The 26,143-nt window shown below is 47.4% G+C and overlaps 4 protein-coding genes across 5 annotated transcripts; 1 reads left to right on the top strand and 3 right to left on the bottom strand.

The window, feature by feature from the left end:
* On the top strand, positions 1-26,143 carry LOC121661814 (proto-oncogene Mas-like). 2 transcript variants are annotated; one of them, XM_042022353.1, is made up of 3 exons: positions 1-807; positions 1,623-1,775; positions 24,897-26,143. In XM_042022353.1, exon 3 carries the CDS (start codon positions 24,914-24,916, stop codon positions 25,868-25,870), a length of 957 nt encoding a protein of 318 aa, XP_041878287.1. In that variant the 5' UTR covers positions 1-807; positions 1,623-1,775; positions 24,897-24,913; the 3' UTR covers positions 25,871-26,143. The 2 variants fall into 2 exon arrangements, with proteins under 2 accessions (XP_041878287.1, XP_041878286.1); XM_042022352.1 differs by lacking the exons at positions 1-807; positions 1,623-1,775 and adding an exon at positions 22,161-22,283.
* Positions 7,396-8,376, bottom strand: LOC121661813 (olfactory receptor 1361-like). Its single transcript, XM_042022351.1, has one exon. The coding sequence runs from the start codon at positions 8,374-8,376 to the stop codon at positions 7,396-7,398; it is 981 nt and encodes a 326-aa protein (XP_041878285.1).
* Positions 13,075-14,766, bottom strand: LOC121661816 (olfactory receptor 4D5-like). The gene has a single exon (XM_042022356.1). The coding sequence runs from the start codon at positions 14,319-14,321 to the stop codon at positions 13,395-13,397; it is 927 nt and encodes a 308-aa protein (XP_041878290.1). The 5' UTR covers positions 14,322-14,766; the 3' UTR covers positions 13,075-13,394.
* On the bottom strand, positions 17,151-18,261 carry LOC121661815 (olfactory receptor 4S2-like). Its single transcript, XM_042022355.1, has one exon. It carries the CDS (start codon positions 18,247-18,249, stop codon positions 17,314-17,316), a length of 936 nt encoding a protein of 311 aa, XP_041878289.1. The 5' UTR covers positions 18,250-18,261; the 3' UTR covers positions 17,151-17,313.

The raw sequence follows: 26,143 nt of genomic DNA, 5'->3' as shown, positions 1-26,143 counted from the left end.
ATCAGGAACTTTCCGGTCTGACAAGTTAAAAAAAAAAAAGATTTCCACTCCACACTTAACTTAGCACAGGCCAGGCCCTTCCTTGCCCGGTGTTTCGTGCTCTTGGTTCCTTCCAAAAGCCTCTGAGAAGGGACACAACCCACACCGGGCTCGGAGCAAGGCAGCTGAAATAATCCCACAGCCAAAAAGGGGAGACTGCATTCCTCACACAAACACCCTCACACCTCATTTGTCTCTTTTCCCTGTCTCCAGCCACCCCGCTGACCCCCTAGTGTGTCTCTGCAGGCAATGAACTTGGCAGAAAACAGCATTTTTGGCCAGTTTCTAGGGCTTGCCTGGCCACTGGATGGGTCTGAAAGCTCCAGAGTCACAAGGAGCTCAGTGACTTGAGGGCAAAGCGTGATCACAGAGAATTTGGCCAAGATGCCAAGACCCTGAGGAGCAGGGAGGATGTTCAGTCAGGCCCAGAAGGGAACAGTTCTCTGACAAAGCATTTCTCCAGTCAGGAGGTGCAGGTTGAGCAATGGGCTGACACCAGCTGAAACAACAGCCTGGGAGGGAGGAGCGGGATGCAAAACCACGAGGATATCTCTTGAGGTCAGCAAGGAAAACAGAGTTTCTTACTGGGAAGAAAAAAGAAGCCAGAATTGCAGCATTGTTACTTAACCCAGGAAACTTTGTTCAACCAAGACCAGCAGGCTCAGCATGACCACACAAAAAATGCTACCAGGCTTTTATTGGAATTCCTGAGTGCCTGCACGCCTGCCTCAGCCAGGTTTAACTAGCAGTGGACTCTGCCTGGAAAAGGTAATTCTGACTTTATTTCCTGCCTGTGTTAATTCTCATCTACTCTGGAGTCACCCAAGGCAATTCCCACTTTATTCCCTGCCCGTGTGTATTCTCAGGTACTCTGGAGTCACCCAAGGCAATTCCCACTTTATCCCCCCCCGTGTTTATTCTCAGGTACTCTGGAATCACCCAAGGCAATTCCCACTTTATCCCCCCCCTGTGTTTATTCTCAGGTACTCTGGAGTCACCAGGCCGTACTTCCCTCCACATAAATATAAGCATTTCAAGAGGAACAGTGAGGTTGTCAGCCTGGGAAAGGAGAGAACATCCACTTCCAGACTTTTCTGCTGGAAATCCTTCTCCTTCAAATTGCCAGCCTTGCTGTGGTGAAAAATTTTGTCACCACAAAATTCCGCAGGTGGGAAGGGTTCAATCCCTTCTTGCTGTGTTCCAGAGGCCAGGAAAGCAGCTCAGTCCAGGAGCAGTTCCAAAACTTATTTCAACCTAAACTGCCCCAGAGTCACAGAACACAGCCACACACAGTGACAAGGATGGGAACACAGCTGGGAATTGCAGAGACTGGAAAAGGAGGAGGAAGGGGACTGAGAATCTGTGTTTTTACAGCCACATCTAGCGTGAGAGTGCACAGAAGAGGCCGAGGAATAGGAAGAGAAAGTGACACCACCATTACTTTAGATTGGCTGTAAACTTTCTCTTCTTGTTGCGGGTCCTTCAGAAGTGGCTTTTTCCAGAAGTAAAACTTTTTTCCAGACAGTTCTACCCCTTTCCCTGGATGACCCTCGGCCCTAACCAGACAGATGTCTCTGTTTCAGGCAGTTCCTGCATTCCTATCAGGTGCGAGGATCAGGATTGAGCAACAGCACCTCCAAAAGCAACCAAACCTCGAGAGCGAGGAATTGGGAAGTGAGTGGGATCTCTTCCCAACCATCACATGACTTTTATTCATGCTCCTCCTTGAGAATGAGGTAACATTCCATTTTCAGACAATGTGCTTTGCCTGATTATCTACAATAACCAGACTAAGATAATCCATTTTAAAAACATCCTTTTTTCACCTGCAAAAACTTGTGTTATACCATAAATCAGGGAATAAATGAAAGGTTAATTAGGCGTGATTTCAGTTCAGTTGCTCTGTGAGGGATGCTGTCCTTTACAGCTCTCTCCATGAAGATTCCGGGAACTTTGTTAATATTCCCATCGTGTTCCAGCACTAAGATTACAGTCAACAAGCAGCACACTGAGAGGCTGGTCACAACTCCCAGCACGCTTCCAAGTGACACTTCCACCTCACCTGCCTGCCTGAGGCTGCCTGGAAAGGGGGGAATCTTCCTGCTGTGTCCCATAGCTCCTCAGGCTCACTGTGATCTGGGAGGGGAAGGGAAAGGAAGGGGAGAGGGGAGGATAGCAACCAAGAGAAATAGAGATGCAAGGGAAAATCCCGGGCCTGGGCTGTCAGGAGACAGGCAGAGAGCTGGAAGAGGGGTGGAGGGAGAAAGGAAAGGCATCTGGAGCCATTTACCTTTTACAGCCTTTTCCAAGACAGGGAACATCAGAACAGGGAAGGGGAGGGAAAGGGAGGGAAGGGAGAAGGGAAGGGAGAAGGGAGAAGAGAAGAAGGGAGGGAAGGAGACGGAAGAAGAGGGAAGGGGAAAGGGAGAGGAGAAAAGGAAGGGAAGGGGAGAGGGAAGGAAACCACTGCAGCACGTGGCCCCGTTCCCAGCCACCAGACTCAGCACGGCCTCCCTCCAGGCAGCCTGGGCGAGGCCCGTGGTACCGGACGGCTGTGGAGCGGGGGGCAGCCGGGTTGTCCGCGGTTATCCCGGTTTATTCCGGTTTGTCCCGAGTTATCCCTGTTTGTCCCGGAGGGTCCCGGTCCGGCCGAGCCACGTGGGGGCGCCCGCCCTGCGCGCTCCGTGTGCCGCTGCCCCGGGGCACGCTGGGAGTTGTAGTCCCCGCCGCGCGGCGGAACGGCGGGGCGGTGCTCAGCAGCGGCCTCTCCGCGCTTTGGCGGAGGCTGCTCCAGCACTGTTGTTTCCTCACGGACACTCGGGGACCTGGAGGGTGTTTTCCGCCATCCCGCAACGCTGCCGAGATGCAGCGCTGCGGGGATCGGGCATCGGTGTCGCGGGGGATGACGTCACGGGAGGCGCGGGCGGGTGTCATGGCCGTGGGGGCGCTGTTCCCTTCCAAGCCCCCTGAGGCGGGGGAATGAGGGAGGGCGGTGCCCCGGGCTGTGTAAAGAGGAGCACCCATTGAAATAATCTCAGTGGAACCTGTGCCAAACGCAGGATGTTGCAAGAGAAGCGTCTAATTGCGTCTTCAGTTTTATAAGGAACAGGCACACACACAACATTTGCTTCCTCTGAGAATTCACCGTTTCCAGCGTTGTAAAAAATCCTGATTATCAACAGAATCACAGACTGGTTTGGGTCGGAAGGGACCTTAAAGACCATCACATTCCATGGGAGGAGACGCTTTCCACTATCCCAGGTTGCTCCGAGCCCCGTCCAACCTGGCCTGGAACACTTCCAGGGATGGGGCAGCCACAGCTTCTCTGGGGAAATCCATTCCAGTGCCTCGTTACCCTCACAGGGAATAATTTCTTCCCAATATCCCATCTAAACCCACACTCTGCCAATTTAAAATCACTCCCTCTCGTCCTGTCACTCGAGGCCCTTGTCCAAAATCCATTTCCAGCTCTCCCTGAGCCCCTTTCAATGGAAGGGGCTCTAAGGTTTCCCTGGAGCCTTTCCTTCTCCAGGCTGGACATTCCCAGCTCTCCCAGTTTGTCAGCTGTGGGTTCTTTGGATATGTGAGAGAAAGAAAAAGAAGCCCAGGGCAAGCCAAACTCGATATCAATGTGTGTGTTTTGTAACACTGCCAGCCCCATAACCACCAACAAGCATTTCATAACAAAATTAAGCAGAAAGAAAAACCTAATTTATGTTGTGGGAAGGGGAACAAGGGCTTGTGGTCTAGAGGCAAAAAGAGATAATGGGAAAATATATGAAAGTGGTGAAATTGTCAAGAAAGCAGGATGAGAACAGGCCTGAAAGATGACTGGTGAGAGCAGAACAGGCCATAAAAATATGATAAAATATATAAAAATTATATTCCTTTCTCTGTAGAGGGCATGGCAGAGCTGGCTGCCAAACAAGGGGAGTATTTTCCCTGTACAAAAGCTTTTAGTTTTCCAAGTTTAAAATTAAATGCCGCATCTGATTCTGGGATTTCTCACAAATATTTTGTGCGTTTACTTTCCTGAGGCTGATTAATTCTTAAGCAGCTGATGAAAAGCAAGCCATGAACATTGCTTTTAAACATTCAACCCCCAAATATCTTTAGATTTTCCAAGCAATTTCCCTCACACTTCTTTTTTACCTGAAACTTGAATTTGAATTGGGCTCAGTCTGCTTAAAAAAGGAATTCTGGGCATTAATTTAACCTTCCAAGAAAAAGCACATAATTTAACCCTAACTTTGCAAAAGTTAATACACATTTCTGCTGATGCCAAGATACATTCTCAGCAGGGCAGACAAAGGAAGCCTGGATGAGCAGCATAAATTCCAAAATTTTAGGTAGTTACCCCTGAGTGAGATAATACAAATCTGACTAAAATGGGATTAATAAACAACCAGATTTTTACCACCCCCAAAGGGATAAATTTCTTCCCAATATCCAATCTAATCCTTCCCTCCTTGAGCTTAAAGTCATTTAAAGCCAAGTGTTTAAAGCATGGCCACAGAGAGGACAAAGTCTCTTCACAAGGAGCCTTGATTCTATGAATCCATCTTTTGTATAAGAATTAAAAAATATGGAGGAAAGGGAGGAGAAAGTAGCACTGACACACCGAATGCACCTTTTTTTGATTCCCAAAGTCTTGGGAATTTTAAAGCCAGAACCGTAGCCCAACCTGAATTTCAGAGGTGGGTGCTAATTTTAGAGGAGAAAAAGAAATAATTCACAACCTCTTTTATGTTGCATATTTTCATATCTGGCAGCATCATACAAAACAAAAAAAAAACCAAAAAGAGAGGGGAAAATCTTCCCTGGTTTCGTTGCAAGTAAAACAATCCACACATTAATAGTATAGTTGGATTTTTCTTAAGGAAAAAAATAGCTTTTTTTTTGGAGGCACATCAAGAATTTCAGGAATTCTTTCTATTTAGGAATAGATAAATAAAAATGTTCCCTCACTATTTACATGAGATTAGCCAAACAATAGGTGAAATCTGATTTTCAGTGGCAAAAGCAAGGTGTGAATGCACAGAGGATCACTCACCTGGGAATTTCAGTGGTACAAGGTATTTTGCCTCGATTTATTTAGTGCTGTCTGTACTCCCACCCCCCGTTCCAACAGGGCAGCTCCACTTCTAGGAATATGAGAGGAGCTCTGTGGTGGTGAGCCAGTGCAGGGGTATTGATTTCTGAGAGCAGCCAAAAATAGACACTCAGGGAAAGAGGATCAGAAATGGGGTGAGTGTATTACGATCCTTCCCTGCTAAATTTTTCCAGTGCTGCCAAAGAAAATCACAGCTGTCTCTTTCTAGTGTTAGAGGCTACTGGGGATGAGGAAAATGAAAGAGGATGTCTTGCTTTTGAGGAATATTTAGGGATTAGCACCTGCATCCAGGAAGGGGTTACAGCTGATGATAAAGAGTGAACCTCTAATGGACACTTCCCACCAGACCAGGTTGCTCCATGTCCCATCCAGCCTGGCCTGGAACACTTCCAGGGATGAGGCAGCCACAGCTTCTCTGGGAAGGAAGGAGAAAAGAAGGAACATATTCCTCGCTAAGTTTCCCAAGAACTCTATCCCAGCTTTTGCTGTGAGCATTGTTTTGTCAACTGGCAGCAAACAGCTCCTTACAGCGGCTGTTTTTGGGAACACATAGCTCTGGTGGGTGGAGAGGGAGGGAACTGTAGCAGAATTAGACTTGATAATCCAACTTTTCCACTTTCACAAGCCAGGAGAGGCATCAACATCTCCCATCTGGACGCACTTTGGGAATCAGGCTCTAGTTTGGTACCTTGGAATTCAGATGCCTCTTTTAAAAGGCATCCAGGGCTTGGAATTGCACACAAGCTGACACCCATCTTTAGGCATCTGTCTGCCCAGCCGCATTTAGATTCCATCACCTCTGGAAAGAGGAGAGTTCTTCAGTCCTGCAGGGAGCAGCCACCCAAGGCCCTTCATCTTAACAAGCCCTTTTGGGCATCCTGAGGAAGCCTCTAATGGTCTTAAAACCTTCTTAGGAAGCTCCTGGTAGACCTCCCTCATCATTCTAACAAGCCCCAGGGGTCAGCTTCACAGGCACTGAGGAGAGGGAAACTTTCCTCCTTGTTAAAGGAAATGAAAACTTCCAAAGCAGTTCAGTTTGTCACAACTTCTCCACACCTCAGTTGGAGAGTTCATGGCTTGGCCAACACCTCTCCAGTCCTCCACTTGGTTGGTGCAGAAGTTATGGCAGGAGTTTGAAGGATAATTGATCCTTCATCATTATCCTTCACCAGCAGCACCAGCAGCTGCCCCTGGCCAACAACTTGTGGCTGGCAGAAGTCCCTCAGAACCTTGTGGAAGTGCCTGGGACATCTCAAGGGGGCCATCAACAGGCATGGCCGGTGATGACCAGATTCCAGGGGTTCTAGTCAGGAGTAAAGTTGTGGCTAAAGACAAATCCAACTGCTGTGCCCTGGCTGTGCTGCTGTTCAGAGCCCTGGAAGAGCTGGAACAAGGATTTTTTTTTGGCAGATGAAATGCTTCATAAATATCCTGCTCCCAGTTGCAATCTCGCTCACACTGACAATTTTTCCTGCATTTCAGACACCTTAAGGCTACAATTGATACAAGGTCTCATCAGAAAATGAAAGCATTTAAAAATCCAGAGACACTTGTAGTTAAATAATAGAGATTTTATTAAACGTATCCAATCAGAAATTTTTGGGGTCAACCAAGTGAGGATAATCTCAGCATTTTTGCAGGATGACTTATTATTTCTCTACAGAGAAGAGAGGTGGTGAAGAGACAGGTGAGCTGCAGGAAGCAGCATCACCTCTCTTTCCATTAGGATTTGATGCAGCAAGGAGGGAAAAATGGAAAAAGAAAAAACGTAGTGGCAAACATGGCTCCAGAGATGGAACTCTGGAGATTCCAGCAAACATCAGACACTCAGCAAGGAGAGGGAGAAAGGAGAGAGATTTCAGGGCTGATCCATAAAACATAATTTAATATATTTGGAGTTTAATTTTGAAAGGGATATAAACTGCTTTAGTACGGTGTATCTAAGTGTGCCTGAGTACCAATTCCCAGAATTCCTGCCCTAAAAGATGCATCCAACACCTGCCTGCTCTCACCTAAGATTCCTCAGTGCTCAGTGGAGAACAGCATTCCCAGATGGACTTTTCTCCTCCTGTGAAAATGGCCCAAAGCTGTGCCATGCAATTCTGGAAGTGCACAGCTCTCCCTTCTAACTGCAGAGGGAGCCAAGAGAAGGAGTTTTCAGCCCAGAAAAAACGAATTTGGGTTCCAGCATCTAATTTTCAGATGTCTGAAAGTTAGAGAAGATCAGTCACAAGCTGCAGTTTCTACCCAGCTGATTGTGGAGACTGGGCGAGGTTTTCTTCCCTCGTTAAAGCACTTCTCACCCGGCTGATCACTCTTCTGAGGGCACGTTTCACCTCTTTGTTCCTCAGGCTGTAGATGATGGGATTTAGGAGCGGGGTGAGCATTCCATAGAGCATGGAAACGACCCTGTCCCGAGGCGGGGAATAGGTGAAGGAAGGGCGGACGTAGGTGCAGATGGTGGTCCCGTAGAAAAGGCAGACTACGGTCAGGTGAGAACCACAGGTGGAGAAAGCCTTTTGCCAGATCCCGGGGGAGTTCCTGGACAGGATTTCCAGGAGGATATAGATGTAAGAGACCACAGTGACCACGCAGGCGCTGCTCCCCAGCACCCCGGCCACTACCAGGATCACCAACTCCCTGCTGCGGGTAGATGAGCAGGAGAGGGCCAGCACGGGAGGAATGTCACAGTAATACTGCTGGATTTTGTTAGGACCACAAAAAGAGAGCGTGAAAACCAGAGAGGTGTGCAGCAGGGAGTTCAAAAGACCTACTGCCCAGGTGCCCACGGCCAGCTGAGCGCAGAGCTTTGTGCTCACAATGCTCGGGTACCTCAGGGGGTGGCACACGGCCATGTAGCGGTCGTAGGCCATCACGGTCAGGAGGAAAATCTCCGTGCCCACCACAGCAATGAGGAAAAAGTGCTGGAGCAGGCAGCCAGAGAAGGAAATCTCTTTGTGCTCCAGCAGCAAGGCTCCCAGCATCTTGGGCACGGTGATGGTGGGGCATAAGAGATCCAGCAGGGATAAGTTGCTGAGGAAGAAGTACATGGGGCTGTGCAGGTGGGAGTTGGTGCTAATGGCGACGAGGAGCATGATGTTGCCTGCCATGGTGGCCAAATAAATGATCAGAAACAGCACAAAGAGAAGCAAATGGATTTCAGGAGCATCAGAGAGGCCCACGAAAACAAATTCAGATACCGTTGAGAGGTTGACCCTCTGCATCTTATCTCTCGTTGTGGGAATGAGGCAGAGGTTTCCCTGGAATAAAGAAGGTGTAACTTAATCACAATTTCACCCCCATTCTAAAGACTGTGAGGGGTTTTTTTTGTCCCTTTTGAAGTTCAAAACCATTTCCAAGCCACACTCAAAATCTAAATTTTACCCACATATCCCTAATACAAAAGGCAAAATGTAGGTATTAAACTTCCCAGGGATTAATTGAAAATGTTACTTTTTGCAAGTTGCCACCTCAGACTGAAGAGCTGAAAGTTGAAGTTACCTTCCCTGTGGTGTCCAGCTTGAGACACAGCCCCAGGCAAAACAACAGGGCTTTGAAAGTTCTCTGAGCAAGGGGAGTGGGGCAGAATTCCTTTCAACATAAATTATTTAGTATTAAGAATATCACTAAAAGAGTCTAGATTAGTAACTGAAGCTAAAACTTATTTTTAAAGGGAGTGATGCTGCCAAAGAAGAATTAAATCCCTGGTAATCAGTGGACAGATGCATTTTGGGGGTGTTTTTTCAGTTTTTGGATGGGACTTGGAGCAACCTGGTCTAGTGGAAGGTGTCCCTGCCCATGGCAGGGGGTTGGAAGGAGCTGAGCTTTAAGGTTCCTTCCAACCCAAAGCATTCTATGATTCTATCATTAAAAAAAAGGATATAATTTGGTATTCAGTAAGTGACTTCCCACTTTTTTCTGTAAATTTTACTCCATATTAGTATTAGTACTTTTAGCTTCTATCTGGACTTTCCTCCATCCCTTTTCCCCAATTCAAAGAAGTCCAAACTTGGCATTAAAGGATCTTTCCATTTACCCTTCGTTACTCCCTGGAATGTAGCTCAGTGTTTACAGTAAGGATTTACATACCAGCCCTACAGGGAGGGAAGACAAAGTTCAGTCCAAATGGTTCCTTTTTGGGAGACTTTTGGATTGATTTTGAGATGGCGGGAATATTGTACCACATTCTCGTTTGTAAGAGGTGCAGAGATAAATAGATTGATGAAATATTTTTCATCTGAGCCAGGCTCCTCTGTGGTCTCATGTTCTCCCAGAAACTTGAGAGGAAGTAAAGTCAGGTCTTAAACTACATAAGAAATATTTAACTCAGCTGAAATAAAAGGGACATCACTTGTTCATAAAATGGGGAGCTCATTCAGGTGAAATAGCACAGCAACAACACAGAAATACTCACTGCTACACAGAATTAATTACAGATGATTTATAGTTGTCTGTATCTCCAGGGAACAAAACAATCCTTTTTCTTCTTTCTACATGTGACATAAAAATGATTTCACTCTTAAGGAAGAGACGAATCTCAATACAGCAGCGTTGCAATATTCACACCAGCACTGGCACAAGGGCTGGCTTGGCTGCAGGAGTAGACACCTCTCTTCTTTAATGAGGTTTTTATAAATATGAGGGAGTGTCTGGGGACGAGTGTCTCTGAAGCTTTTTTGGATGTTCCCTTAATTGCATGTATGAGGGGTTTTTCAGAATCTTGCCAAAGGGGGCTGGAAATCGAAGGAACCAAAATTACCAGCACTACTTTGAAGAGGCAACAAAAATTCCCCTCTGGTTCCATTAAGCATCCACATGTGATTTATGGGAGTGCCGCTTCCCATGTGATGTCCAGGACTGGGAACAGGCCTGTTCCTATTCCAGCACTACCTGACCATAAATTCTGCACTGTTCACATGGATGACTCTGGCTGTCAATCATTCTTCCAGCCTGTTTGCTGTGCTTGCAGGGTGTGACTCCTGGAAAATTAAGGATTCTGCGTCTTACATGGGCAAACACTGGTAAGACAAGAGGAAATGGTTTTAAACTAAAAGATGAGGGATTGAGATTGGATATGATGAAGAAATTCTTCCCTGTGAGGGTAGGGAGGCCCTGGCACAGCTTCCCAGAGAAGCTGTGGCTGCCCCATCCCTGGCAGTGTCCAAGGCCAGGCTGGATGGGGCTTGGGGCACCCTGGGCCAGTGGAAGATGTCCCTGCCCACAACAGGAGTGGAACAAGATGAACTTTAAGGTCCATTCCAACTCAAACCATTCCAGGACTCTATAAACTGGGATTCCCCAAAGGTCACACAGCACAAGCCTATCCTGCCGTGGGAATGCAGAGCTGTGGCTGGAATAAATCCCCATGGTCCAGTCCTTTCCCTGTTGTGCTGCAGTTAGCCCAAGGACCATGAAGCATCACTCTTCCCTTACAATAAGGAATAAGGAATTTTGCAATAAGGAATTTTGTAATAAACCTAGATGCCAGAAAGAGATACGACAGAGACCCATCCCTCACCTCTCCCTTCTGACCTGAACCATTCTGTGATTCTGTTCTTCTCATAAATCTAAAGTGCTTCTTTTGGGGTGGGATGCACTGGCCCCATCAAGGTGCCAGTCACCCAGGACTGGTTTTGGGCTGCTGGCTCTCAACCCTACATCTAAGTTATGTATTTGCAGGGATAATCTTAGCAGGGTTATTTGAAGTAGAAACACAGAATAGACTTTGAGATAAGTGTTCTGCCTCGGGGTAAATAAATAAAAATTATGTTGCATTGTATTTTATTATAAAAAGTCATTAAAAAAAACCACCCCAAAAGAAACAACAACACAAAACCCCCTCGATTTGCAGAATCCAGATGTGCACTAATTGATGATGTGCTGTATTAGACCCCTCTTGCCCTGTTGCCCACCCCTTCCTGCCATCCCCAGTGTAGCACAACCAAAGTGATTTGATTTTGATCACTTCTGGGACTGCCCAGCTTTGTCAATGTTTGAGATTTCCATCTAGGAATGCTTACGATGAGCCCAGACTGATTAGAGTCTGCTGAAAATGCTCCCTTTTCTCTGATGTCCACTTGTGTTTCAGTCCCACAGTCTTTAAACAAAATTGATTAGTCTGGGCTCTGTTCAAGTTTCCTGGGATTTGACAAAAGCTTTGTAGAGATCCTGCCAGTTCTCCAAGGATTTTTTTTCCCTTTGAGGCCATTTTTCACTGTCCTCTAGGTGAGGGCAATAAATCTGAGGGTGAGCTCAGAGAGCTGATAATTTCCAGGAGAGAAAGAACTCGGGATTTTAATGGTGCGCGCTGGAGCCAATTTACACACGGGGACAAACTCAGCTGCCAAAGCTGCACTTTTGCAATTTGTCAGGCACCAACGTTTTAACAGCATCTTCTGAGGCCTTGTTAAAGTCATCCCAAGATGTTTCCTGGGGAGAAAAATCAATTCTATTAAATTGTTTGTCTTCATAGAATGGTTTGGGTCAGAAGGGACTTCAAAGTTCATCCCATTCCAGCCCCCTGCCACAGGCAGAGACACCTTCCACTGGATCAGGTTGCTCTAAGCCCCTTGTATTGAGAGACCAGCTCCCCAAAATATGGAATTTTAGTTTGTTTTATCAAAATTGGAGCTATTATTTCAAGTCAATTCACTGTTGATGCCCCACATTTATACCTGGTGAACAAATTGACACCAGCAAAATAACTGGACCACAGCTCCAATTTGCCTTGCATTGGTTTATGAATAAAATATTTATAAAAGCTTTATCAAAATATTTTTTAAAATTATCATAGTGGTACATTTTTATTCTTCTCAATTGAAATTTCCCTTAAATCGACCTAGAGGACATTTATTTTTCAACATTTCTCTCTAATACTAAAAAATACTTCTCTTCCAACCCAAGCCATTCTGTGATGATCCAATGATGATTCTGGTTGGAAATTCACCAATTGAAAACAAATTTAACTTGCACCAAGATTTGGAAATCTCTCTTAACCAGGAGGATCAATGACTCACTGATGGTTCTGATCCTCCTCTTCCTACAGGTGTGGGAGTGAGGGCTAATTTAAGACAGCACAAAGAGACAGGGAAAGTAGAAATCCTCCCACTTCCTGTGCAGCAATTTAAATTGGGTATTAGGAAAAATTCCTGCATGGAAAGGGTTTTCCAGCCCTGGAACAGGCTGCCCAGGGCAGTGGTGGAGTCACTAACCCTGAAGGGGTTTAAAAGCCATGTGGATATGGCACTTGGGGACATGGGTTAGTGGTGGCCTTGGCAGTGCTGGGAAATGATTGGACTTGATGATCTTAGAGGGCTTTTCCAACCTCAGTGATTCCATGATTTTATTTAGGAGGGATGAATCCAATCCTAAATCATTCTAGCACAAAGAAATGGATGGTGTTCCTCTCATGGCAGCCACTGAACTTCTATCCCTGATGGATTTGGTGATGTAACTGCTGCCCACATAGAGGCATTTTGGGTTGGACGGGACCTTATAGACAATCCCATTCCAACTCCCCTGCCATGGACAGGGACACCTTCCACCAGCCCAGGTTGCTCCAAGCTCTGTCCAGCCTGGCCTTGAACACTGCCAGGGATGGAGCAGCCACAGCTTCTCTGGGCACCCTGTGCCAGGGCCTGCCCACCCTCACAGGGAAGGATTTCTTCCCAATATCCCATCTAAACCCGCCCTGTGTCAGTGTGAAGCCATTTCCCCTTGTCCTGTCATTGCAGGCCCTTGTCCAAAGTCCCTTCCCCTCTCTCTCCTTCCTCGATATATTGTGCCTTGTATGATTTCAATAATTCGCTTCTGTGAGAGAATTATGAGTAAAAATATTCTTATATGTCTAAAGAAAACCCTACAAGCAAAATCAGTACTGTCTCTACCTTCTGGTGTTGGTGGGTGAATTTGGGGACACTTAATGCATGTGCTTCTGCCATCTGCTGCCACAGCACAGGAAAAGCACATCAGAGAGGGAGACAAGCCTCGTCCTGGATTCATTTATTTATTTGAAAATTATGATCCCACACGAGTGAAAGTGTTTAGGAAGTTTGGGGTCTTCAGCATGGATTTTTAATATTTTTAATATTAACAGTTATATGTGTATATAAATATATTTATACATAATTTGAAGTCTGTAGGCTTTAGCCACTAAGTCATTAGTGTGTTGGAGTAGAGTAGAAATGTGACTCCAGGTGTAACTCCAGGGTGTAACTCCAGGGTTCTGCCAACCCAGCTTGTCTCAGAAGGCTCTGCAGAGCTTCCACAGTCTCCACATGGATTCCTTCACCTCGTTGCTCCTCAGGGTGTAGATGAGGGGGTTCATCATGGGCGAGAAGGTTGTGTAGATGACACAGACGTACTTGTTGGAGGGCAAGGTCCCAGCAGGCCGCAGGTAGGTGAAGATACAGGGCACGAAGACCAGGGTGACAACCATCAGGTGTGAGGCACAGGTGGACAACGCCTTCCAGTGCCCCTGGGAGAGGTGGCCCCGCACCTTGGCCAGGATGAGCGCATAGGAGGCCACCAGCACCAGGAAGCAGCCCAGGGATATGAGGCCACTGTTGGAGGCCATGAGCCACTCGGTGAGGGCGGTGTTGGTGCAGGCCAGTTGGACGACGGGCAGCACGTCACAGAAGTAGCTGTGGATCACGTTGGGGCCGCAGAAGGGCAGCTGGAGCACGAGCAGAGTCTGGATAATGGAGTGGATAAAGCCCCCAGCCCAGCAGGCAGCTACCAGGGCCCAGCAGGCCCTGCGGGCCATGATGGCCGTGTATTGCAGGGGCCTGCAGATGGCCGTGTAGCGGTCGAATGCCATCACCGTCAGGAGGAACATCTCTGAGGAACCCACAAAGTGCAGGAAAAACAGCTGGGCCATGCAGCCCTCAAAGGCAATGGCCTTGTGCCCTGAGAGCAGGGCCACCAGCACCCTGGGGGCAGTGACAGAGGTGTAGCAGATATCGATGAAGGACAGGTGACAGAGGAGGAAGTACATGGGCGAGGAGAGCTTGGGGTCAGTCCTGACTGTCACGATGATGAGGAGGTTGCCCAGCAGGACCATGGTGTAGGCCAGGAGGAAAAGGGTGAAGAAGAGGAATTGCAGCTCCTGGCTGTCAGAGAGCCCCAGAAGGATGAATTCAGTCACCCGGGAGAAGTTGCCCTGTGCCATTGCTGCAGCTCAGGCTCCCATGGCACATGTGTGGGCCTGGCCAGGAAGAGAAGGGAATGTGCTCCAGCTCCAAGGCTCATGGATGGCGTGAGCAGGATGCATTTGCTGCTGCAGAAAGCCCAGTGTCATGTCATAAATGACAGAAGGCAGAGTTTGCACTAACCCCCACCTCTTCTGGCCCTATTCAGGTCTCTGGGCCCTCCACATTGACCTTCTCCACTCAACTCACTCTGACCACTATTTTCCTGCATTGTAGTTGGTGTGCTTCCATTCTGTCAAGGAGAAATCACAGAATCATGGAATTGTTGAGGTTGGAAAAGCCCTCTAAGACCATTGAGTCCAGTCATGCCCCCAGCACTGCCAAGCCCTCCACTAAACCATGTCCCCAAACCATGCCACATCCAAACAGGTTTTAAATCCCTCCAGGAATGGTGATTCCAGCACATCCTGCTGTCAGATACCAAGAGCCATGAATGCTGGAAAAATGCTGTGCTGTCCTTTTTCCTACTGGAATTTGAAGTGCCAGCATGGAAGCAAATGCTGCCATTCTCAAGCATGAGCTGTTCCATGTTCTGATCCTTAATAGCACTCCTCTAAATTGAGGAAATGGCTCTCCAGTTAGCTTGTCCACTCTGAAACTGGGAATACATGCACAGAAACCAGGTCTGGGAGGTTCCTCACTGAAAAAAATTGGGGTTTCTAACACAGCAGAAGCTGCAAAGCCCTGCACAGTTTCTCCACCTCTTTATTTTTTAAAGGGATTTTTAAAGTTCTTCAGTAGACAAATACACTCTGGCCTGCGGAGGTTAAAGTGGGACAGCAGAGGAATGCACATTTCCTTTTAGAATCCCACAAGGAAATTCTCATTTCTGCTGAGGAGTTTATAACTCAGAGAGAAGGAGGTTACAAGTGAGAAACCGGGTACCTACGATGCCAACAGCATTAAATAAAGTTGCTTTAGGATCTGTCTTTTGGGACAATTTCAATTTAAAGGCAATGCTTCCTTGAAGGAGTAACGGTGATACCCAAGCCAGATTGTGTCACTGACGTGTAATAACAAGCTCTGGTTATTTATCTGAGGAGGGTGGTGGAAATAATACTCAGGTCCTGGATGTGGTGTGGAACACCCCATAAATACACCTGTAGTGACACTGGGGTAGTGAATGAGCTGTTGGTGACCCTCCTTTACTGACAAACACCCACAAATGCACCTTTGCAGCATTCTCATGCAGAGCACAAGAATCACTAGTGTGGGATATCCCTGGAAGTGCTCAAGACCAAGCTGGACAGGGATTGGAGCAACCTGGCCTGTGGACCTGCCCATGGCAGGGGGGGTCAGAACAAGATGAGCTTTAAGGTCCCTTCCAACCCAAACCATTCTGGGATTCTTAATCTGTAACTGATTTTTAAATTTTTCTTTCCTAAATCGTAAAATAGACCTCACAAAAGTCACTCACCAGCAATGCTGCTTTGCAAAGGCAGGATTTCAGTGCGGCCTGAGCAAAACAAAGGAACAATCCCAGGACACTTCCACAGAGAGTTCACTTGCTGTTGCTCCTCTGACGGCCTCCCCAAACCACTTCAGGGGGTTCCATCAGAACCTCTCAGTTCCATCAGAAACTCTCTGCAAGTTGCTGCTCAGAAGTTGTGAAAACAGCTCTGTATCTCTGCCAACTCTGAGCCCTAAAAAGAACAGCCCAACCTTCTGTATTTCCCATTCTGCAAAAAAAACCAACCTCCAGGAGCTTCTGCAAGTACAATTATTTCTGTAGCAGAAATAGTTCAAGTAAATCACCCAGCAGAAGCGCAAGACTATCAGGAGTAATGAGATCCCAGAGGCAAAGGGAGTTTTGTCAGAAATCATCAGTGGGCAAGGAGCTAAAATTGTTCTCTGGATAGTTGTTAGTGTAGTCTCTGGAGAGAGATGTCAGGAGTAAAAATGTCTCTTACATAGGACATTTATATAAATTCATATAAATGGATATAAATTTTGCTTTCTGTCCTAAGCCAATATTTCTCATCTGCAATTTTATTTCTTATTAACTTACACGTTGACAGCACAAACCAAAAATATCACAGATGTTATCCCTTAGACACTTGACTTACAAATTTAAAACAAGAGGCAACACATGAAATCACTTCACACAAAAAAATGTACAAAGGTTTGTGGTGAGCTTTCCTTGCTCACCACATATTTTTACTGACACTGCAAAGCCCAGAGGCAACTTTTGAGCTCAGGTATGAAATTCTTGTAAGAATTCTTGGCAAAGTGACACTCTTTCCAGTGACATCTTCCATAAGCTGTGGGTGAATATTTGCTCAGCAATACACAGAAGTGAGACCTCTGAAAAAACCCCACTGGTGTTCACCTCCAAAGCATTTAAAAATACATTTATTTTATATCGTGCTCTGTTGGGCAGAGATAGGTGAAGTAGATAGATTTATAGGATAATTATGGAATTCCAGAATAACTTTTTGGGTTGGAAGAACCATCTCATTCCACCCCCTGCCATGGGCAGGGACACCTTTCACTAGACCAGGTTGCTTCAAACCCCGTCCAGCCTGGCCTGGAACAGGGCAGAAAGGATTTGTTGCAGTGGGAGAGGAAGGGGAGAAGTTTCCCCTCCTGTTCCTTCATCAGCAAACCACCCAGCCAGCTCATAATAGCAGGTTTTTGTGGTTTTTTTCTTATGGGATTCTCTACCTGGACAACATTTTCAGTATTTTTAACAGTATTTATTTAAACACTGGTGTTGCAGTTGCTCAGGAGGCCGTGGTCTGGGCCTGTGCTTGTTGACAAGGAATAGGAAGGGAATGCCAGAGTTCCCAATGTCTTTCCCATCAAAAAATGAATGTTTAGTGTCCTCCTAATTTCAGCAGAAGCCAAGAGCCAGCTGTCCTTTGAAAGGCAGGTTTTGGGGCATTGCCACAGAAGAAATTACAGCAAAACATGGTTGATTTTCTCTAATCCTTTGGAAACAAGACCGCAGCCCTACTCCTTCCCATTTCCGCTTCCCACTTTCCTTCTGCACAGTTTCCTCATGGCTCCCTTCACCTCCCCGTTCCGGAGGGTGTAGATGAGGGGGTTGAGCATGGGTGCGATGAGCCCGTAGAACACGGCCACGCTCCTGTCCTTGGCCAGGTCACCCGACGGGCGGATGTAAACAAACGTGCAGGGCCCGAAGAACACGATCACCATAGTGATATGGGACCCACACGTGGACAGGGCCTTGTGCCACCCTGCTGGCTTTTGGCCCCTCAGGGAGACCAGGATGACCACGTAGGACGCGATCAGGATGAGGAAGCAGCTCAGGGATATGACCCCGCTGTTGGCCACCGCGACCAGGCTCGCGGCGCGCGTGTCGGCACAGGCCAGGTGGAGCAGGGGGCGGACGTCACAGAAGTAGTGGGCCACTTTGTTGGGGCCACAGAAAGGGAGCAGGGCAGTGGGAAGGGTCTGGAGGGTGGAGTGCAGGAAGCCCCCCGCCCAGCAGCCCCCCACCATGCAGCCACACAGGCGGCGGGACATGAGCATGGGGTAGTGCAGGGGCCGGCAGATGGCCGCATAGCGGTCGTAGGCCATGGCCGTCAGGATGAAAATCTCCGTGCAGCCAAAGAAATGAAACCCAAAGAGCTGCCCTATGCAGCCTGCAAAGGAGATGGTGTTATTTTCCACCAGGAAGCCGGAGATCATTTGGGGAGCTGTGACAGAGGAGTAACAAACATCTACAAAGGACAGGTGGCAGAGGAAGAAGTACATGGGGGAGTTCAGGTGCCGGCTGCTCGTCACAGTGAGAACTATGAGGAGATTTCCTGCCACTGTGAGCGTGTAGAACAGCAGGAACACCACAAAATATATTTTCTGCACCCCTCGGTTCTCTGAGAGGCCCAGGAGAATGAATTCCTTCACCCTGCTGGAGTTTTCCATGCTAATCTGCTGGGCGACGTGCAATGCAGAGCCTGGGAATGTGGAAAGATAAAGACAAAATGATTCATCCGTTTTTTCATTCTTAAAAATTAATTCCTTATCAGAAGTGCATTCTCTCTAAGAAATATATAGGATTAGAATTAAGTTTATCAGGTGCTTTTTAAATTTGTCTTGGGTTTTGTTTGGTTTTTTGTAGTTCTTCTCCCTCTACATATCTAATTTACCTTCTATGAGATGCAGCCATAGAATCATAGACTCCTGGAATGGTTTGGGTTGGAAAGGCCCTTCAAGAACATCTAGTTCCAGCCCCACTGGCAATGGGCAGGGATGCCACCCACTAGATCTTTCTGGGATTGGATCCATCTGAGCTGGGCTTCTACTTTATGATTTAAAAAGATGGCAAAATTAGAAACTCCTGTGCAGGCAAAAAGCTGATCAAGCACCCACCGGAAATGCTGAAATGGTGAAAAACCCAGATTGCTCTCAAGCTCAAAAGAGTGAAGCCTACAGAGGAAGTTGGGAAAGTTTGGGACTTTTCCTGTGCTTGCAGTTTTACTGGCAGGAGGTGAAAGATAAGAAAGGGGGAAAAAGGGGGTCTTACCTCTAAAATCATCTTTTCAGTCATTGACTAGAGGTACATGATATAGTGCAATGAGTTGCACAATGAAATAAATACAATGTGGATTGTTATAATTAAAAAATAAAATGGATGAGGAATTGCACCATCTCCTCATTGCCAGGGTTTTCCCCTAAAATCTCAGGTGGTTAATGGAAAAAAGAATTAAATAACCTGATTTGGGACTGCAAAACCAGTTCTGCACAAGGTTCCAGCCAAAGAGAGCCAGAGATGGTTGACAGCTTCAGGAGAAATTTCATTTTGTATTTTCACATTTGTCAAGAAGGGGGGGGTGGAGGGGAGGGGGGGTGGTGGTGGAAGAAGAAATCAAGAAAGAAAAGAGGAAAGGGAAAAGATCCTGGAAAACTTACCTCCTCTGTGTTTGGAGATCTAATTTTTTGTGGAAGGTATGTAAGATTTTATGTCCCAAACATCTCCCCTTTCCTGGCAGAGGCTTTAAAGAACATAGAACAGCTTCTGAAAAGCTTCCAACACTAGCTTACAAGGTCCCTTTTTTAATCCTACATCTTTAATTCTTTGCTTTCCTGTATCACCAAGTGTATCCTGGTGATACACTTGGTGATATACGGGCTTTTCCTGCCCGTGTTGGAGCTGCTTGGAGGGAGTGTGGGCACTGAAGGGTGCACACACAGCCCAGCAAGCAGAGAGAAAAAACTGTTTAAGTAACTTTCCTTAACTCTCTCCAAGGAAATCTCCCTCCTCCAAGGCTTAATTCCCTGTTTACGCAGAGCTCCTCCACCCTCTCCAAGGAAATCTCCCAGCTCAGGGGCTCTTGGGGCTGGAGGAGGGAGGTGTGAATGCTCAGTGGTGGGAAGGAGCAGAAATTAATCCCATCCTGCCCGAGAAAGTTTAGATTGGATTTTAGGAGAAATTTCCTCACTCACAGGGTTGTCCAGCCCTGGCACAGCTTACCCAGAGCAGTGGTGGAGTCACCATCAACGTGGAAGGATTTAAAATGTGTGGATGTGGCACTTGGGGGCATGGGTTAGTGGTGGCAGTGCTGGGGAATGGTTGGACTTGATGACCTTGGAGGGCTTCTCCAAGCTTAACAATTCCATGATTCTTGGAGATAACAGCCAATAGATTAGCTGAATATTAAACTGGGCAAGCATGTGACGTGACCTGGTCGAGTTAACATTCTCAGACTCTGACATTAATTCAGGCTTTGTGCTTTTCCCGGGTGTAAAGGCCCCTTAGATCCACAGCTTAGGCTTTATAGCATTGTGAGTAATAAACCAGGACTTTTAAACCATTGTGTATCCCAAAAAAACTCCACAAGCCCTGCTGAAAAAAATAATCTGAGAGGTTTCTAGTAGTAAGTAGAAGAGAGAGAGAAACTTGGGTCACTTCTTGATGGCCCTCCAAGTCTCTGTTTTCCATGGAATTTTGTCACTGGTAGCCCAGGGAATAAAGCCTTTTGGAAGAACTGGCATGTTTCAGCAAAGGTCAGTGAAGTAAAGAGTAAGTAAAAAAACAATTCCTTCTTTTGCAAATTAAGAAACTGAGGGTGGGAAGGAAGTCAGCTCTTGTACATCTGTGGAAGTCAGCTGAGTTGAGCCTTGGCCACTCCAGGCTTTCCTCTGGAAAGAAATGGATCTATTCATCTGATCAGTTAGGGGAAATGGCTTTAAGTGACAGAAGGTGGGTTTAGATGGGATATTGGGAATAACTCCTTCCCTGTGAGGATGGTGAAGCCCTGGCACAGGTTGCCCAGAGAAGCTGTGGCTGCCCCATCCCTGGCAGTGTTCAAGGCCAGGTTGGAGCAACCTGGGATAGTGGAAGGTGTCCCTGCCCATGGCAGGGGTTGGAATTGGATGAGCTTTAAGGTCCTTTCCAACCCAAATTATTCCAAAATTCAATGAATTTGTGAATTATTTCAACTCCAACTCCTCACTCCTCTGAAGTTTAGTGTGTATTTTCAACTTATGATTTATGGACATCAATAAATAGTTTCATCCACTGCCCATCCCTTTGTTTTGCTGACATTTATTGAAATTTAGAATGGCCCAATAACAAGAAAGGCATTTTGAATATCTCCCAACATGGAATGCCAGCAATCCATGTAGAGAAAGTGGAAACCCTCAAATTAATGAGGAGGTTAAATACTGCTCTGGGTGAAAATAGTATTTTAATTTAAATATCATTTTACACCATAGCCTGGAGTCCCAGCCAGGTTAATGAGGGTTGCCAGTAACCACTGCAGGAAATAGGATTGGGTAAGAAAGTAAAAACAGTCTTACAATCTTTGGGAAAGGAAGAGGAAGAACACATGACAACAGAAGCTGAAGATGTACAAATGTGTTTCTTACCTGCTAAGCAAATTTGGGCTGGATCTGCCCATTCCTGTGCCCACTGACACACATGGCAGCAATTTGGGTGGCATCACACTCCTGTCCCTTTGCTTCTCTGGCCCAAGTGACTAATGGGGGAGGCTGGTATCTCTTCAAAATAGCTCCCTGTAAGGATGCCAGGAAAGGAGAAAGGTGTTTCCTCTGTTTTCACACCCTTTGGCCAGTGGATCTGGGTGGCTCATGGACATGGAGTGTGTGTGGGGAGGAGTGGGATGTTGTGGGTGGGTGGTGGGTTCTGTCTGGGTAAGAGACACCAGGTGGGGAAGAACCCTGAATCTGAGGTGCTGTTCAGGGGGAAGTTGTGAAACTGGAAGTGAAAGGCATGAGGCTAGAGGGATTTTGTGAAATAGGAAGCACCTGAGGTGTTGAAGGACTGTGCTGAAAGCCTGTGGGGTGTGAAGGGGCACTGAAAGACACCAGAGCTATGTGTTGAGGGCAGCACAAACAGGGGTTGGGCATCTGGAACTGCTGAGGTGGGGGTGCAAGGTTGGATGAAGCAGTAGGGACTGCAAAAGGTGCTGAACTGTGCTGGGAGAGGCTGTGGGTCAGAAGAGGACACTGTGGTGACGGCTGTGTGACAGCTGGGCAGGAACAGGAGGGAATGAGAAGTGCTGAGGGAGGTTGTGAAACCTCCAGCGAAAGTGTTGTAGGAGAGAACTGTCAATTCCTGAGCAGCAGTGAAGCCTCATCTTCGGGGGCCTCGAGTAGGACACCCCATCAGTGCAAGGTTTGTATGGACAGCTCTTGCAAGAGCAGCTCAGGAAGGGAGAAGTAGTAAAAAAATAATGTTTCCATGACACTGCAAAGAGGGGAGGGGGAAGTGGTTCAAGTCTGGGTGATGGTGCACACACAGAGGGGGTGTTTCCCCCTGTGAGCGATTGGCTGCCTGGAGCATCACGCTGAAAACACTGTGGCTTTTTAAACGGTGGCTGCCCAGCCCAGCACTGCAGGATGACACAAGGACTCGAGCTGCACCCTATGTCACACAATCCAGGGGACAACATTGTCCAGCACAGGTGCTGAAATTCTCAGGAACCCAGAAAAAGGTGAGAAATTCTGGGATGGGTCTTTGCCGTTGCACTCTGATGGTTTCTGTCAGGTTTTGGGGAAGGGAGGAGAAACAAAACCAGTGGAGGAAAAAAGATCAGATATTTACTTCTCCTGCTGGATAGAAATTTGCTGTAGGTCAGGAATGGATGATAGTAATTTTCAATATAAGGCAAGCTTCATTCCAGGGAACAATTTTCCCTGTACAAGTGCTCTTGAACTGCTCTAAATGCACCTCTGTAATACAGAAAGTCATTACTCAGAGACCTGGCATTACAACATCATAACTTTCTTTCCATAGTCTGAGACGTCTTTGTGGGGTCAGGGTTGTTCTGCTACAGGAACTACAGGCAGGACTTGCAGGCAAACCACAGGGAGGATATTGAATCTCAAGGGAGAAAAAGACCGCCTGGACTCAGGCTGAGGAGAGCTGTCACTTATTAGTTACATTAAGGAAGTAGATTCACATCTTGAAAGTGTCTTGAATGTGACAGGAATTCAGTCTTTCCAAGGGAATGTGATAAATAAATGAGAACGGTGAGTGACTTTCTCAGTGTTCTTCTCCACGGTCTGCAGAAGTCAGAGAAGGATTTCTTCACTTCTAGTACAGCAGAAGGCAAAATTATTGATGTTTTGTCATTTACCCGTTGGAGTCATTTCTGTTCCTGCCAGTCTTTAGGCACATAGAGCACCTTCCAGTGCCTAAAAGTGCTCCAAGACAGCTGGTGAGGGACTTTGGACAAAGGCCTGGAGTGACAGGACAAGGGGGAATTGTTTTAAATTGGAAGACGGTGGATTTTGAATTAGATCTTGGGAGGAAATTCTTCCCTGTGAGAGTGGTGAGGCACAGGTTGCCCAGAGGAGCTGTGGCTGCCTTATCTGTGGAAGAGTTGAAGGCCAGGCTTGATGGGGCTTGGAGCAACCTGGTCTATGGAAGGTGCCCCTGCCCATGGCAAGAGGTTGGAACAAGATGAGCTTTAAGATCCCTCCCAAGCCAAACCATTCCATGATTCTGTGACATGATCAATGGCACAAAGCCATTTACCATTGGGAAAGAATCACCTGTCATTCCCTGAATCGCCAGTGGGGAGAGATGCACCTGTGGAGGCTGCAGTGGGCTGAGACAGAGCTCAGGCAACACTCAAATGTTCACAACCTCTTCAGATCGAATGGAAATTTGCACAGAGGCCAGGAAACCACGTAACCACCCGGCCTTCCTCTGTTCTCGCAGCAGAAATGCTGCACAGAACTTTCTGCTAATTTCTGCAAAAATGTGACCATTTGTGGCCACCCCTGGAGCAGGGTATGAAGGAGGAACAGCCACAGGGCGGCTCTCCAGAGTCTTCATGTTGGAAGTGCTCAAGGTGCCATAAGAGCTGAGGATGGGATCATCCAGCTCTGCAGTGCCAGAAGTTCCCTGGTTTCAGTCAACCCTAAAGGAAGTCATAGAATCCTCAAATAATTTGGATTGGAAGGGACCTTAAAGCCCATCCAGTTCCACCCCTGCCATGGGCAGGGGCACTTTCCACTAGCCCAGGTTGCTCCAAGCCCCTTCCAACCTGGCCTTGAAATTGCCTGCACCACAGGCTCCTTCTCCCTCTATCCATGGGGCCAGCGTGCCTGGGGTGCTGGGATGGAACAGCAGTGAGTCAGTCTGTCACGTTCTGGGTGCTTTTGAAAGTCTGTCTTCACATGTGCTGCTGCACCACAAGGAGAGAACAGAGGATTCATGCTGGCTACATGGTTCAGTGATTCACATCTTCCCAGAAAACCCCATTTTTTGTTCCTCTCATCTTTTTAACTCCTTTGCCTTCTGTGTCCCAGTTAACAGCTGGCTGGAGGACAGCAGAAGAACCACTATATTTGTTCTCTTTCAGACCAAAAAAAAGGTGTTAAACCTGGTTTTGTTTTCACCCCCAAGATTCTCAATCAGATCTCAGTACCATAGGGAAGGAAACAGTGACCTAACTCAGGGAATGGGGTGAAAATTTGTTGGAACCACAACTCCCTTGTCCTGTGAGGACGAAATAATCTGTGGTTTCTTACATGTGGTTCTCGCAGTTTCTGAGGGAGAAGCTGAGGGCTCTGCCAGACCAAAATGTTCATTTGTTACTGTACATGGGACCCAGGAGAACCACATCAAATGGCACTTTATTAAAATAGAAATCACTCGTCAATATAAAAAACTACCAGTTGTTCTCATGGAATCACAGAATTCCAGAGTGGTTTGGGGCTGGAAGGGACTTTTAAAGATCATCCAGTTCTAACCGCCTGCAATGGGCAGAAACACCTTCCACTATCCCAGGTTGCTCCAACCTGGCTTTGGACACCTCCAGGGATGGGGCAGCCACAGCTTCTCTGGGCAACCTGTGCCAGGGCCTCACCACCCTCTCAGGGAAGGATTTATTCCCAATATCCCACCTAAACCCACCCTGTGTCAGTATGCAGCCATTTCCCTTTGTCCTGTCACTCCAGGCTCTTAGTCCCTCCCAAACCACATTATTTCGTGATTCCATGAGATCAAATTACGGCTACAAAGCCTCAGAACAAACCCGGGAACCCCTCTAGAAAAGTCACCCTGGAGTTACCACCTCTCCCCTTTCTGCTCCCAGGTCTGGAATCACCCATTATGAGACCCTCAACCACACCAGTCCTCCTTCTGGCTACAACCATCCAGGCTCCTGGGAGCAACCAGAGTGGGGCTGTGGGACAACCACAGCCATCCTACACTGTCCTCAAGTTCATGGAGAGCTTCTGCCTGCTGAGTGCTGCCTGTGGGATGGTGGGGAACGGCCTGGTCCTGTGGTACCTGGGCTTCCGCATCCGCAGGAACCACTTCACCGTCTACATCCTGAACCTGGCGGCTGCCGACTTCGGGTACCTGCTGTGCATCGCTGTGGAGACCGTGCAGTACCTGATGCAGTTCAACGTGGGGGTGCAGTTCGGGATATTCCTCTTCCTGGATCTCTTCATGTACGGCACGGGCCTGTACCTGCTGACGGCCATCAGCATTGAGCGCTGCCTGTCCGTGCTCTCCCCCATCTGGTGCCGGACACACCGCCCAAAGCACCTGTCTGCCGTGGTGTCCAGCCTGCTCTGGGCGCTGTCCCTGCTCCTGAACACTCTGGGATATGTTTTGTGCACTGCCCGCCCCTCTCCCAGAGTCTGCCAGCACCTGCTCATCACCATCGGAGCCTTGGACTTCCTCGTCTGCACCCCCCTCATGCTGCTCTTCAGCCTCACCCTCTTCCTCAGGGTCAAGTGCAGCTCCCAGCCCTTCCAAACGGGCCGGCTCTTCACCGTCATCATGCTCACCATCCTCCTCTTCCTCATTTTCGCTGTGCCCCTCAGCATCCTCATCCTCCTGGACTTCCTGGGCCACAAGTTTCTGTATTCCCCAGAGATCGGCTTCGTGCTGTCCTGCGTCAACAGCACCCTCAACCCTGTCATTTACTTCCTGGTGGGAAGCTACAGGGATCGGAAATTCAGGCTCACCCTCCGCCTGGCATTCCAGAGGGCCTTCCAAGACTCGGGAGATGACAGAGATGAGAGGGAAACCCGGGACACGATAACCATGTCCTCCTAAAATCCCATTCAGAATTCCTTGGAATGTAGAAAGGAATTTAGAATTCCTTGGCAGAACTGAAGAACTTCGAGGTACCGGGGGAGGTTCATCTCACCTGACCCTCAGTACCCTCTTTGTAGATATTTTAGGTCATTATTTTAAGTCCTGTCTGTGATCCTTGAAAGCACAGGAGCACCTGGACCACAGAATATTCCTGACCTGTATTTGGACCACATTAAAAGTTCCTTTTTCTGTCCAGTGACTATTAAATAATATTCATTTGATAAGGTGAAA

Source organism: Corvus kubaryi, unplaced genomic scaffold, assembly GCF_017639235.1.
Source record: "Corvus kubaryi isolate FWS band 111438036 unplaced genomic scaffold, C.kubaryi_AGA036_p1.0 37201, whole genome shotgun sequence".
Lineage (NCBI taxonomy): Eukaryota > Metazoa > Chordata > Aves > Passeriformes > Corvidae > Corvus > Corvus kubaryi.
This window is presented reverse-complemented; position numbering and strand designations above follow the sequence as displayed.

Bases quoted from the DNA above. Each gene is read 5' to 3' on its own strand.
- LOC121661813 (XM_042022351.1), bottom strand. From the start codon at position 8,376: ATGCAGAGGGTCAACCTCTCAACGGTATCTGAATTTGTTTTCGTGGGC.
- LOC121661816 (XM_042022356.1), bottom strand. From the start codon at position 14,321: ATGGCACAGGGCAACTTCTCCCGGGTGACTGAATTCATCCTTCTGGGG.
- LOC121661815 (XM_042022355.1), bottom strand. From the start codon at position 18,249: ATGGAAAACTCCAGCAGGGTGAAGGAATTCATTCTCCTGGGCCTCTCA.
- LOC121661814 (XM_042022353.1), top strand. From the start codon at position 24,914: ATGAGACCCTCAACCACACCAGTCCTCCTTCTGGCTACAACCATCCAG.